The 14611-nt window shown below is 33.9% G+C and overlaps 1 protein-coding gene and 1 long non-coding RNA gene across 3 annotated transcripts; one reads left to right on the top strand and one right to left on the bottom strand.

Annotated features, from left to right (window-relative positions):
• Nucleotides 1–249: 249 nt before the first annotated feature.
• Nucleotides 250–658, bottom strand: LOC129954037 (uncharacterized). Its single transcript, XR_008782630.1, has 2 exons — nt 492–658; nt 250–434 (listed from the first exon to the last, which is right to left on the bottom strand). It is a non-coding gene; the product is annotated as an uncharacterized LOC129954037 (long non-coding RNA).
• A 333-nt stretch (nt 659–991) lies between these two features.
• Nucleotides 992–12588, top strand: LOC129954036 (glutathione S-transferase D7). Of its 2 annotated transcripts, XM_056067667.1 has the most exons (5): nt 992–1230; nt 1808–2017; nt 2157–2298; nt 12135–12389; nt 12450–12588. In XM_056067667.1, the coding sequence occupies exons 2-5, from the start codon at nt 1818–1820 to the stop codon at nt 12510–12512; spliced, it is 660 nt and encodes a 219-aa protein (XP_055923642.1). In that variant the 5' UTR covers nt 992–1230; nt 1808–1817; the 3' UTR covers nt 12513–12588. The 2 variants fall into 2 exon arrangements, with proteins under 2 accessions (XP_055923642.1, XP_055923641.1); XM_056067666.1 differs by lacking the exon at nt 992–1230 and having other exon boundaries at nt 1599–2017.
• Nucleotides 12589–14611: the final 2023 nt, after the last annotated feature.

The raw sequence follows: 14611 nt of genomic DNA, 5'->3' as shown, positions 1-14611 counted from the left end.
GAGTTTAAGTTGCCTTTTAGTTCTCATATTACGAATGCAAAAATTACCTTTAATTTCATAGATTACAAATGCAAAATTGCCTTAAATTTCGTCTTTTCATTTTAACTCGCACCTGTGTCCACTAAAAGTTGCATACTGCACATGTCCAGGATATCACTTTTTCTTTTTCTATAAGCTCCTTCCTTTCTATTTATTTAAGGAGTTTATATTTCGACTGAGGGACGACTTAAAGAAAAGCAAACAAAAAAGTAATTGCGTGCATTCATTTTATTTATAATTCATCACTTTATTCGCTTAATTACGTTTTAATGAGGCAACCTATAGTCTTGAATCATTGTTCTTTTGCATACATTTCCCATAAGAAATGGAAGTGAGTCTTTGACAAAACTAAAGTCAACTTACGCCACAATTCTCCACTAGATTCCACTTTTTCGCTAAAAATACATTTACCATGGGTATGTTTTTAGTTTGCCGATATGTTTTCTTCTCACACTAAATGTCATATTCTCTCATTTCCTGAGAAACGAGCAAAAAGTATTGTTTGTTTAGGTCTTCTATGATAGGATGGGGTCGACCTCCACTGATGCATGCCCATGAATGCCCATCAAGCCCACGGATCGAAAGTTGTACCTTTTTTCTAAAACATTGTCTTTGATATACCTAATTTGCGTCATAAAAGTACACAAGTTCGTTATATGAAGTCGCGACTTTGATGATGGTCGCCAACAACTTTAGGTGACAAAGACTTTCACAGCTTTTCAAACGCAAAAAGGTTAACAATAAAGAAAAAAATGTTATCGCAATTGCAAGCGAGTGTTCTAGTTGTGCTGCCATATTGTTGTGTCCCTATTATTGGACGGAGTATCCTAGCGACCGACAACAACAGAGTTTAGTGAGTCTATTTAGGGCCAAAAGCAGGAGTACGCTGCTGAACATTGTTCAATACTATCCATGCAATAAACTTACAAACAGTTTCAAGTTTCAGGCAAAACAAAGGACGACAAAAATATTCATCAACGCTTTTCCTGCATTTGGCCGAGATTCAGGTCGAGTGCGGTTGTGCTAGAAAAGAAACAAAAGAGAAGTACGGTCTTCGGGACCATCAATCATTATATAGACTCCCATCCCAAAGCCAAGCGTAAAGTCGATCAGAGGGTGAATCCCAATCAAACTGGGTAACTGCATTGATACCATAGCTGTTGTGCAGCACAAATTAATCGTGCGAGCCAAGTGAGTAGTTAAAGTGAGTCCGCTGATGGACAAAGTCGACAAGCTTTAATTCCTATGTACTGATATCGTATCCCAAACGACTGCCCTCTTGTTATGTGGTTTTCTCCCTTGTGAACTTATTGACCACCACCCTCTGGAACTGTGGAACTGAGGGTAGTCATCAAGTTAATAGTTGTTAAATTTTGATGATAACCTGTCGAGAAAGTTTCCTTGAGAACCAAATACGTTTTCATATAATTTTTCCATCGAATTGATTGATTTATTTCCTTCCACTCAATCGGTTGTGGGAGGAGAGTGTAGTGCAAGCAGGGTGAGTGGATATTGCTCAAGCAAGAGTTCAAGGCCTTAGTGTAATGTTTTTGTTGTTGTTGTAGTTGGATTGATTATATTTGAAGTAATTGAGACTTTGGTATCGCTTGGAAAAGGAATGTGTAGCAATTGGAATCACAGTGAGTCTTGTTCCTGGTGGTGAGCTGATAAGTTCACAAGAAGAAAACCTTCGCAACTGGCAGAGCGCAGACTTTATGGTCAACGAGACACGTGAAATTGTTAAGGAATTCGTTTATTGCCTTATTAGGGGTGGAAAGATGCCACCAATATTGTACTATCTGCCCCCAAGTCCACCATGTCGAGCAATTATGATGCTGGCCAAGATGCTGGACATGGAATTCGATATGCGAGTTGTGAACATCATGGAGGGGGAGCAACTGAAACCAGAGTTTGTGGAATTGAATCCTCAGCATTGTTTGCCAACGGTTGATGACGATGGATTGGTGCTCTGGGAGAGGTATGTACATATAACAAGTATATAACTTGTAAGAAATCTTGTGCTGGAATTGTTTTGTAATTTATCGAGATACAGTAATGAGTTTTATAATGTATTTCGTTTTGTTTTCTTATGTACTTTTGTCTGTGGAAACGTTAAGTCGAGCGATACTTTCGTATCTGGTTTCAGCATATGCCAAGGATGATAAGTTGTATCCGAAGGATATTCGCGTAAGGGCATTGGTCGATCAACGGTTGCAGTTCGATTTGGGAACATTGTATGCCCGAATGGGCGATTATTTTGTAAGTATCCAATATAAAATAAGTTTAATGACTTTTAACTTAAAATGATAAAAAAACGAAAAAAAAGTTAGACATTCTAATTAGAAAAACTACAAGGGCTTATTTAATTTCACTGTTTACGACTTCTACTGAAAGTCATCGAGATGCTACCTACTAGATCTTACCAGGGAAGAACTTTTCAGTTTCGACTTGGATGTCTATTTAGATAATATAGTGTCACCTCGTATTCAGACTGTTGTGAAAGCGTTACCAATAGACCGAGTTTTTCAAGATGTGACGTCGCACAGTGGTCAGATAGGTTGTTTTGTGATATTTATTATTTTCACTAAGAATTAGGTGTTGTTTTGCAATTTTGTTTGAAGTTATGTTAAAAGCTAAGTAAAGTATTAAATAAAAGAAAGTTTCTTAAACGAAACAGTCATATAAAACTTAAGTTTTTTCTTGAATATTAAAAAGGTGATATTATACATACTTATTCTTGGATATAGTCAAGAAAAAAGTTATAGGAAATGTACAGACATCCAGCTAGCTTCGTTAATCGATGGGCCAATTTTGTAAGAAGTTGACTTGAGTGAGAAAAAAAAACAGGTCATACAGTGATATTTTGTTTTTTAATTCTTTTATGTTTTGCAATAGAAATATATGGCACACAGAGACTTAAGTCAAAGAATTTACACAAAGTCAAAAACTAGGTGTTTCTTTAAAATCCAAGTTTATATCTTTTCCATTTAGATTATCGATTGAACTGCTCTGTGTAAGGATATTGGTACAGACTAAGACCATTTTTATATTAAACGTTTACATTCCTCCAAAAAGTTTGGAGTTTGTTTATAGCAGATTCTCCTTGGCATTAGACTTTCCTATCAATTTGTCCTGCTATGACACCAATATTTAACTTTTAGGTCATTTTAATTTACCACACATTGACTATATTCCATCTGAAGACGAATCCTGCCTTGAAACCTTTTTTTCTTTGTCACAATTGGAACTATGTTTTCTAGATAAAATCCTTCTTACCGACTTACAGCCAACCTGTATTAAAAACTCAAAAAATCGAATTCTTGATTTAGTATATTTTCTTCTGACGCTATTAGTACTCTTGTTCTAGAATCTAGATCAGGAATTACTAATATTGATAAACATCACCTTCCTTTGGACATTTTTCTTGACTTCCGTTATCACCTTACTGAACACAGCAATTCCTTTGATTGCTTATATAATTTTGATTTCAGAAGAGCTAATTTTCAGTTGTTGTCTGAAGATTTAACCATTTCTGGAATTGCTGATACATTAGCATTTTCTAATATGCTTGGTTTTATAAAATCATTGTTAATCATTTTTTGTATTTTGTGCGTGTGTTAGACCTTAATTGTATTATTTTCTTATTAACAACTAACACTCATGCACTTATGATAAGCTAAATACTTTCTGAAAATTCTAAAGTGTAAAAAAAAGAAAGTTTAAACAAATTATTGGTTTTAATTTTAAAGTAGATTTTTGTTTCTAACATTTTGTTGTATTTTGTTTTTTACAAATTTGTCAGCAATAAGTGCTTTGAAATCAAATCTTTATTAGTTTTAGAGTAATCTGAAAAAAGTTGTGTACTTAAGAATTAAGGTTAAATGTTTTTAATAAATTATTCATTATTTATCTAATTAACTTTACATATCTATGTATGTTTCTTTAATCGGAGTCAAAACATACAATATTTTATACTTTCATTTAAAACATTTCAATAGTTCCAGGATAAAATGTTGTTTGTATATGTGTTTATATACATATGTACATACATACATTCATATGTATATAATTACGCACTTAAACTTGAAACCAAAGAATCCGAAGAAATTAGCTTTCCTTTAAAAAGTTCTGTTAACGTATCTTTTCTAGAAGATTTACTGCTATATTCTTCTTAAAAAGTTTATCGAAATTTTTAAGTACATATCTTCAAACTAATTCTTTTTAAAAATTTTAATATTCTACATTTTCTTTTGTTAAAATGCAACTATCTTTGAAGTTAATGCAATCAAAAACAAAAACAAATTATTTACCAAAAATAGGGATTTCTTTAACCTCCAGATCAAGCAAAACACATTTTTTTAATTAAATTATTTTAATAAAAAAACAAATTCAATGAATAAAGCACGTTTATGAAACCAAAAAAAACTTGTACACTTTGTAGGAACCGTTATCCAGTAGCCTTTATCAGATCATGTTGCCAGACTAATATTTCGTTAAAAATGCATAAGAGAAATTAAAAGAAAATGGAAAATAAACAAATTTTACTTAATATGAAAAATCTTATTGTTAAGTTGTGGGACGAAAAGAAAAGTGTAAGACAAATCGCTGATATTGTAAAAAAGCCACATTCCACAGTTCAATAGGTTATTAATTCTTACAAAAAAAAAAAAATTAACAAGAGAAGGTGAGGGAAATGAGAGACCGAGAAAAATTGATACTAAATAAACCAAGAATTAATAAACTAATAGTAAAGTACAAAGTAACCCCAAAATTTCGGCAGTGGAAATAGCGGAAGACCTTAATAGAAACAAAATTGTCCAAGTTCATCCACACATTCGAAAAAGCTTAGAGGTTTTACAAACCACTTTTATCCACTAATCCAGATTCAACATTTTTGAATGTACAGTAAAATTGGACCTTGAAGATAATTTTAGTTTCGTTCATGACAATGACCAAAAACATTCCTCGTTGATAGCGAAGGAGTAATTATTGTTATATAACGTGAAAAAAGTACTTCCTCTTCCATCATAAACTCTGGATTTAAATCCAATTGAACATCTTTGGGCTCATGTTAACAAAAAGTTGAGTTAAAGGAAAGTTAAAAAATAAAGAACAGTTAAAAGATGCAATACAGAGGATATGGATTGAAATTGTCCCTTTCAATGCCAAAGAGGTTGCAAATGGTCTTAGATGTAAAAGGACATTAAACAAAATATTATACTATTTGGATTTTCGAAATAATGCTGTTTTTTAATTGAATTTTTCAAATGTACAAGTTTTTTATTTTTTTTTGTGTTATAAAATAGACTCTCCTAATTTGGTTTTTTGTATTAAAATATTTTATTAAAAAAAAGGTATTTGTTTAATCTTGAGGTTAAAAAAAATTGCTATTTCAATAGATAAGATAATTGCATTTTAACTAAAGAAAATCGACTGTACAACTTTTTATTTTGGTTCACGTATAGGAACGACATTATGAATATTGTCAAAATCTAAATTGATTACTTTAATTTTTATTTTTGAAGTTTAGTTTTTTTTTAAACTGACATTTTTTGTTTAGCGACTTGTTTTTAATTCACAACAAATTATAAGTCTTTGCACCAAGTTAAAAAATTGACCAACTATACATTTTTAGAGTTTAATTACATAAAGTTTTTGTCTAACAAAAATTGTCAATTCAACCTTTTTAGTAAAGAATTTAATAATTACAGATACATTTTTGCACCTATTTGATTAAAAAGTTATGATTCAAAATATTAAGTATTAACATCAAATATATAAAACCACTTTAAACTTTTTGTTTAAAACGCTTAACACTTACAATTACAAAATTTTGTTTCATCATTATGAATTAATTTTTGCTAAATTTCAAAAAAAAAATAATAGATGTTCTTCTTAATCCAATCACGTTTAAATTTGTGCTGGTTTTTAAACGATCAAATTATAAATTTTAACATTTCACAAATTTTTAATGTCAAAAGAATGTAAATCCATAGTTTTAAATTGATGTCTGTTTAAACTTAGGGGAAACCTCAAGCAGGTATACTCTCACCACTTTTCTGAAATCCGGTAAAGAACAAAATCTTTACCAAACTCGAAAACAGCGGTGCCAAAGCATCAACCAGCACTGAGGACGTAGCTCTACTGTCGACAGGAGAATTCCTAATTACTGTAATTGAACAACGTGAATACAAGAACTGTTGCTTGATGATTAACCCTATTTCTGTTTTAAAGGGGTTAGTACTTTTTACAAGTAAGATGAAAATACCAAATTATACAGTAACTGATAAAGATTAAATCCCACTCAAATTATTAAATTAAGCGTAATACCTAGGAGTAATCTTGGGTTAAAAGCTGAATCGGGGTCCCAATGATTCAGAAAGATCCAAAAAGGCTAAGATCGCTTTCTACTCATGTAATAAGATCTTCATAAGGTGCAAGTTGGTAGCCGAGTTATGAGATCATGTTATGGACGACATATCTTATGTAGACATAACAAGGGCGATGAGGACCACTCCCACTGCAGGAATAGAAGCAACACTCAATTTCTTAACTCTGGATCTATATGTAATATATAGAAGTTCGTTATAGGGAAGTTTAACTGTAGTTTGATTTTAAAATCTCTTTTTATTAACGAGATTTTTAGTCGAAAACCAATTTTTACCAATTTTTGTTGCATTTCTTAAAAGTGTTTGTTTCTTCTATAAACAAATACAAATTGTATGATAGAAATAAATTTGAAGTCAATGTCTTCTATTATTCACGAGATATCGAAAACCGAACATCATCATTTGCAGATTTTTTTTTTGTGGAGTGTTGGATTTTCATAAGAAAATAAATGAATGTCGAAAACAATATATTCTGTGAGACAAAAAAAGTTTAAGACAGTATTTTGAATTTTTGAAAAGATATTTAAATCGAAAATACATTGTTACCAAGTTTTAGTATTGTTTTTTTTAAGGTTATTATTTTTTGTAAGCAAAACTGTCAGTAAGATTTTTCTCAAAATTTAACTAAATGTTAACAACAATATTCTTTAAAAGATAAAATTAGTTCAAAGGCAATATCTCAACGTTTTGAAAAGATATTTGAGTCGAAAATCAATTTTTACCAACTTTGAATAGTGTTTTTTTAAGGTTTTTATTAAAAAAAAACTTTAAAAGAAACTATCAATTCGAAATAATTTATAAACAAAATAATCTTTTTGAAATCAAAGAAGCTCATAATAGTGTGCTATCAAAAATTGAAAATAAACTACTGAATAATTTAAAAAGAATAGCACTCAAAAAAAAGAAATATGATAAATTATGAGGTTATAATATTTACATTTAAAAATCACCTTTTTATTTTATAAAACCCCCAAAACGGCTAACTTTTTAATATTGTTGTCTGATCGATTCATTTTCAATTTTGTGTGCTAATTATGTAGATGCGTTTTACCAATGCTTATTATGTCTTAATCAACACAATTCTAGATTGACTTTATAACTTTTTAAAATTCGAATTAATTGCAGACTTGTATTTTAAATAGGTGAAAAACTTTTACTTTTAAAACAAAGCCGGAGAAATTGAAAAGTAAAAAGTCTTTTCAATTTTTTCTTTTTTTTTTAAATACTTTGCAGCATATTATTTTTTTTTGAAAAATTACAAAATGAAAAGTGTTTGGTGAAATAGGTCCCTGGTATAATTTTTAAGAAAATCAAACAAATAGATTTTTTCACAAAAAATAAATACCTGAAAATTGATCAAAATAAATAAATTAAATCAACCAGTTGTACACCTTTTTATAAACCTTGTTGTTTATATGTTGTAATTTTAGATTTTGTTGTTTAAAACTAAAACCCTACCAACATTTCCACATTAAATTTGTTTAACGTCCCAAATATCTCGACAAAGATCAGCTTAAACTTCATTTATTGCATACTTTTCGAAGCTCCTCAAATTAATATTTGACTGATTTGTTATGTTAGGTTATGTTGATGAGTTGGCGATAGATGACGTTACCGCTAAAGTTAGATCAATGTAGTCCATTGTGATACCCTGATGTATTGAACTTCCCTTAAAGAGTGATTTAACTTATTATATTTGGGATTGTATTGTTTTCATTATTTCGAGGCTTTGGACAAGACTAATAGGATGCTTTTTGGAAAAATCTTCAAGAAAAATCTTCTGAAGAAATATTAGGAATTATTAGTGCAAACCTTAAATTTCCGTCGAAGAATGTCTTGTAGACAGTTTTTCCCTCCAAACAGAAACAGGTTTTAGACTTACCAACCGGACCTATTATAAATTTTACTGAAAGTCTTACGATTTGTCTTTTTTTAATATAATTTTTACTGATGAATCCTTTGTTTTTTCTTCCCTCTTCCTGCATTTCTTTTTGAATTCATGTCACGTTTTCAATAAGAATGTTGCATAAAGTATATTTAATAGGTTCCGTATTTTTGAAAGTTCCAAAAAATTGTCAAATTCAATTTGAAATATTGATAAAAGAGCCTCTAACATAAATCTTGATTTTGTTTTGACTACAGAATTTTCTCCTTTATTATCTGCAATAGATAAATGTACTCGTATCCATAAAATCCTTATTGGCATTCATATATAAAATCTACAATACGATCCTGTAGAACATTCCTATTCCCATCTCTACATCATGCAAACAATAAAGCTTATCTCTCTTTGGTACTTCTGCTCCGCTCCGTCGACGTCGCTCTACGCCATCGATTTCCATTGGGTTTATAAAACAAGACGCATTCCAGAGATCCCATAGTCCCATCGCATCGTCGTATCGTCGTCGTCGCAAGCCTGTTACTCTTGTTCAATGTTCATTGAAATTTTAAGTAATTCGAAAATCAATAAATCGAAAAAGGTACGGGAATATCTGTTCTTTAGGAAATATTTATAATTTATGCAAATCCCTTTAGGATCAAATCTATGGAAAGGTATCTAACATACCTACCTACGCACTTGTAGGATTTAAGCGAGTGGAACAAGTTGGTAAAATGATTTCCATACATTGTAAAATAGGTATAGAGCTAAGGTATAGGTGCAGGTACCTTAAGGTATACCTAATATGATTTTAAGTCGGATTATGTTGCTAGTCACCGTTATTACATGGTTATTTTGATTTTAGATTAGAAAATTGAATACAAAAAATAAAAGAGGACTTAGAAGACTTTGTTTTTGTTATGGAAACTAAAGAGCGAGGAAATGAGTAACAGGTTAAATATTGCACAAACAGTCAACTTTGGGTGCTTGCGACATGGCAGATCGGGTAGTTGGTGATTGCCTTAAACTTGGTTTAAGCCAGAGCAATTCAACTTTCTTGCCATGTTGATGTTCTTGCTTTACCTCCTCGTGTTGGCTCCGGGCAATGACTTATGTATAAGTTAGCTTAAATTGCAAGGGCGAAGTTTCCTGTCTCTACAGGATAAGTTACGGAAATTAGCACTCTTCGTAACTGAACTCCATCCCGCTATTGTCACCGACACGGAACACTGTACAGCTCTTCTCTGGTCATGATCCAGGAAACGATCAAGAAGCTGGAGTTGGTTTACTCCTTACAAACATGGTAATCAGAATACTTATTTCTTGGGAGACCCTTGGGGAAAGGCTTATCAAAGCTGGTTTCGGAGTGAAGTACGACCCGTCTCCATTATACAGTGTTACGCCCCGAAGAAGTTCGCATCTGATGAAGAGAAAAAAAGCTTTCACAGTCAACTAGGATCCGCCTACAATAACACTCTCCCCGCGGAGATATTATTTTGGCTATGAGAGACCTCAATGCTAAGGTTGGCAGTGACAGCAACGGGCTAAGGCATGTGATGGGTCTTCATGGTGTCGGCTCATTGACTTCTGCAACGCCAATGACCTTGTGATTGGTGGCATTATGTTTAAACACAAACCGTGTCATAAAATTAGCTGGGTGTCGACGGACAGGCAAGCGTCTTCCAACCAATTAGACCACTTCGCGATTAGTCGACGCTTTAGAAGCAGTCTCTTGGATGTACGAAACAGAAGAGGCTTGACTTTGGGACTTACCCGTGACCACCACTTACTGATAGCTAAGATTGCGTACAGCTATAGTTCGAAGATAGAAGGGAATAACATGAGCAGCAAAATTCAGATCCAGACTAAGGGATCCAACGACCCGTCAACAATTTAGGGACCACCTAAAGGTGAAAGAAGTAGACGGTACTGTGATAAGTTCGGTGGATCAGAAGGTGGAAAGAACACTTTTCCTGGGTTTTAAACCGAGTGATTGCAAACAACGTGGACAAGGTGGAGCCGATGCCTTCTGAAACGCCTGAAGAAACTAATCCTCGAATCCGCACCGCACCTCCCAGTAAAAATGATATCGTTGCCGCAATTAAAGCACTTAAGAGCAACAAAGCGGTAGGACCTGATAGAACGTCATCAAGTGAACTGCTTTATCCGCTCATAAAAGAACCCTAGACCACCAAAAGCTTCCACGATGAGTGGAAGAAGGAATTATCTTCAAGCTCCCTGCGCTTTGCTCTGTCAGGTAGCGAAGGGATCCAATGGACTTTGAAATCCTATTTAAAGCACTTGAATTACGGGGACTATGTTTGCTTACTCTTTTAAAGGATCATAAATCTCCATCAAATGACAAGAACTGTGTGGAGAGAGAATCAGAAGTTGTGGAGCTAAAAAGTAATTCCGGCAAATCATGATCTGCCTCGGAACCCGACCATCCTCTCAAAAAATCGACCATCCTGGAAAAAGTGGAGAGCTTTCAATACCTTGGAAGTCTCTATCGAAGGCGGAATCGAGAAACACGTCATCTGCCGCATCGGGAAAGCAAAATCGGTATGTTGTCGAAAATTTGGAGGAATAACTCTATCAGCTTAAGAACAAAGCTACGACTGTTTCGCAAAAAATGTCAAATCTGTGCTTCTTTAGGGGTACATCACATGGTAGGTTACTTAAGCCATTACATGAAAGCTATAAACCTTCGTGAATAGATGTCTTCCTAACATCCTAAGGATTTTCTGTCCAAACCGTATATCAAGTAAGGTCCTTCATAGAAGGACAGGCTAGGAAATTATAAGTCTGATTTAATCAAATATAAAATGTTTTTTTTTTCTGATAAACAATCGTTGCTGTCCACAGTTTCACACTAAGAAATGTCAAACTGGTTTGATATTTATTTTCAGTAAGGTTTGGTAATCATCATGAATTTTTAAACGTCAAAACATGGCATCCAAATTGTGGAAATTAACTCTAAACATTTCGTCCATTTTACAGTGTTTAGTGATGAAGTTCATATTTGGTTAATGGATTCGTCAGTGAGCAAAGTAAAGGTATATGGGCCCAAAACAATACTCAATCATTAAGGGATAACTATTTCATCCATAAAAATTGACTGCTAAGTGCAGTTCACATGCATTTGGTATCATCGGTCCTTTATTCTTTCGATATGGGAAAGGACATGTCGTTACTGTGAATGGCGAATACTACAGAGCCATAGTGACTGGTTGTTATTAGTTTTCAAAAATAGTTCAGCTAGAATATCACAAGACAACAACAAGAAGGGGAAACTTGTCATACAGTCATACTATCAATTTATTCTCAAATTAATTAGGAGACCTTCTGTTTGAACGACTTAACGCCTCCTTTAGATTGCTTTGAAAGGGTCGTCCATAAGCCATTGGTGTATGCCGATAAATCAGCAACCCATTATAAGCCAATATTCAAGACACCATTAACCCCATACGTGACATACCCGTGGCGTAATAGTAAGTGTGTAGGAGTCATGTTAAAGGTCTTGGATTCCCTGTCAGTGCCACAAATGCCTCTTGCGAGGAATTGACTTATACTACAAGAGCAATTTTTGTCATGAAAATTGCTTTCTAAAATTATCCATTCAAATTCGACATAAAACTGTAGGTCCCTTCCATCTCTGATATGACTCGCACATTGAAATGACTGAGTGTAGTAAGTCACTAGGTCTTTATTTTCAACGGACTTAAATTATAATTAATTTAATATTGTGGTTTTACATATTTAACAAATTTATAATAATTTAAAACTGCTAACAATTAATAACAATGTACGTTTTCTATACATTTTAGTTTGCCACAATGTTTATGGGTGCCCCATTGGATGAAACCAAAAAAGCCAAATTACTAGAAGCTTTGCGCTGGTTCGAGGCAATGTTTAAGAACAAGCAAGAATTCTCAGCTGCTGACCACTTTACCATTGCTGATTTATCATTGACAATAACTGTGTCACAAATGGAGGCATTCGGTCTTGATTTGGGTCCATATCCAAAGATAAGAGGTTGGTTGAAGAAATGCAAAGAAGAACTGGAACCTTATGGTTATGAGGTAAAATAAATTTTACAATTAAATAAAATTTTTTAATAAAATTTCTCTTGTTTCAAAAAGGAAATTAATCAGTCTGGAGCTGATGCTTTGAAGGAAATGCTTCATTCAAAAATGCAAAAATAAATAACACATATAAAAAATATTTATTAATTGTTAATTATCAATTTCAATTCTATGAAATAAAATTTAATTTATTTTAGTTGCTTTATTTTGTTCATTAATCAAAGAATTAGAATGTCCGGAAATTGAAATATTTGTAAGGGACATTTTTAAAATTAATCAATACGTTTAATTTAAGGGAACACTGTTAGTTGAAAGATTGGGTTCATTAAGCACTATGAAACATAAAATTAAACATATTTTGCACAAATCGATGCTGAATCCAATCAAAACTCAGATCAATTCCAGTACTGTAAATATTTTTAGTTTGAGAGTAATTTCTCGGTTGGAAATGGATTAAAGTTTTCAGTTTAGATTTGTTAAAAAATAATCAAAAATGGTTCTAAAATATTTGTATCACGAGTTGATTGAATTAAAAGACACTATTAAAAATATTCAGGCTTTTAAAAAAAGTTAATACAAAGAATAATTTAACGGAAATCACGATTACAAAATTGAAATTGATAGCAAATTTACCAACACCCATAAGTTTTTGAATTGTATTTACAACAGTTTTGAGTTCTTATTTAAAATTATAAAAATCTTAAAATATTCTAAGGCAACCACATACGACTATGATATTTGGTTTCGAATCTTAACGAGAAATCTATGTAATGGCTCCTAATTAAGTTTGAACAATTGGGAGATGCAAACATTTCCAACGGCTGAACGACTTCCATTGCAAAATTTCACACTAGGAGCGTATGCCACGAAACGACTTTGAGAATATGACGACAAACACAACAACATTGAATAGGACTTTATTGTAAGTGACATTTCCTGGCCGGGTTCAAGAGGACACAAGCGTCCACACGTTTTTTTCAAAACCCACCTCTGTCTATCAAATTCTAATCTCACCTTGTGAGCATCGGGTGCCTAGTACCTCAACTGGAGATTGGGTTCCAACCCCACTGGAGAATTGTTGGGGCAGCAAACGAGAGAGGGGGGAGAGGTGTTTCCACTAAGGTAACTCTCCTTATCCAGACGGCAGCGGAAGAATTCCCGAGATGGAATCAACGGTGGCGTCTACAGTTCCAGTAAGGTTGAACTACATAGTGCACACTTTATAGCGCTTCTTCGACTTATTCGGTTTTATCCGGCTCCCCATCCTTGGAGTTATACTAAGAATCTGGCCCTCCAGGTTTAGGGTTGTGCCGTCGGGGTGACTTCCTGGCCACGTAAAAGCTTTCATGGTTGCGAAGCACCAACAAGCCTCGGATTCGGACGGATTCACTGTTGATAACCAACGCAAACGAATTAAGGACAACGAACTTCGGATATGCACGTGGAATGTTATGTTCCTTAACAGACCACTTGCATCGGAAGAATTAGAGGATGCTTCCTAATGCTAAGCTAGGAAGGGAAGACATCTTTGGTGGAATAATCGGGAAAAGCAGCCTGCACGACAAAACTTCCGACAACGGCTTCAAGTTCATAGATTTTGCTGCAGGGCGAAACGTAATAGAAGCCAGTACGCGTTTTCCACACCTCAACTGGGAGAAAGTACAACGTCGAACGGCTACAATCGCCAGAGATCGCCAAATCTCTTTCCGACCGAGTTGGAAGTAACCTCTCTCGAAGTTCTCTGCCGCCAACACAATGTATCGAAAACCAGTGGTAACATTGCCAAGATGCAATCAGAGAATCCACCTCTGATGTACTGGGTTTCAAACAGCCACCAAAAAGGAACCCCTGGTTTGATGAAGAATGTCGGCAGTCAAATGCAGCCAAACAACAGGCACGCAAAGCGGCGCTGCATAAAAGGACGAGAGCTGCTCGGGAGCTCTATGAGCAGAAGAGGCGAGAGGAACGCCGACTTCTCAGAAGTAGAAAGAGAGGGCATGATAAGCGTGCGGTCGAAGATGTTGAGAGTTTTAAAAGCAGGAATGAATTTCGAAAGTTTTATGAACAGATGAAACGAAATTCACAGGTACATAAACCTAGAACCGAAGGCTGCGAAGACGAAAGTGGAACATCATAGTGGAACCGCAGTCAATGCTGAGGATATGGAACGACCACTTCTGCAGACTGTATAACGGCGACGACGAACTGAATTTCGCTGT

Source organism: Eupeodes corollae, chromosome 1 (assembly GCF_945859685.1).
Source record: "Eupeodes corollae chromosome 1, idEupCoro1.1, whole genome shotgun sequence".
NCBI classification, from domain to species: Eukaryota; Metazoa; Arthropoda; class Insecta; order Diptera; family Syrphidae; genus Eupeodes; species Eupeodes corollae.
The sequence above is the reverse complement of the archived record's forward strand: the minus strand, read 5'-3'. Positions and strand labels throughout refer to the sequence as shown.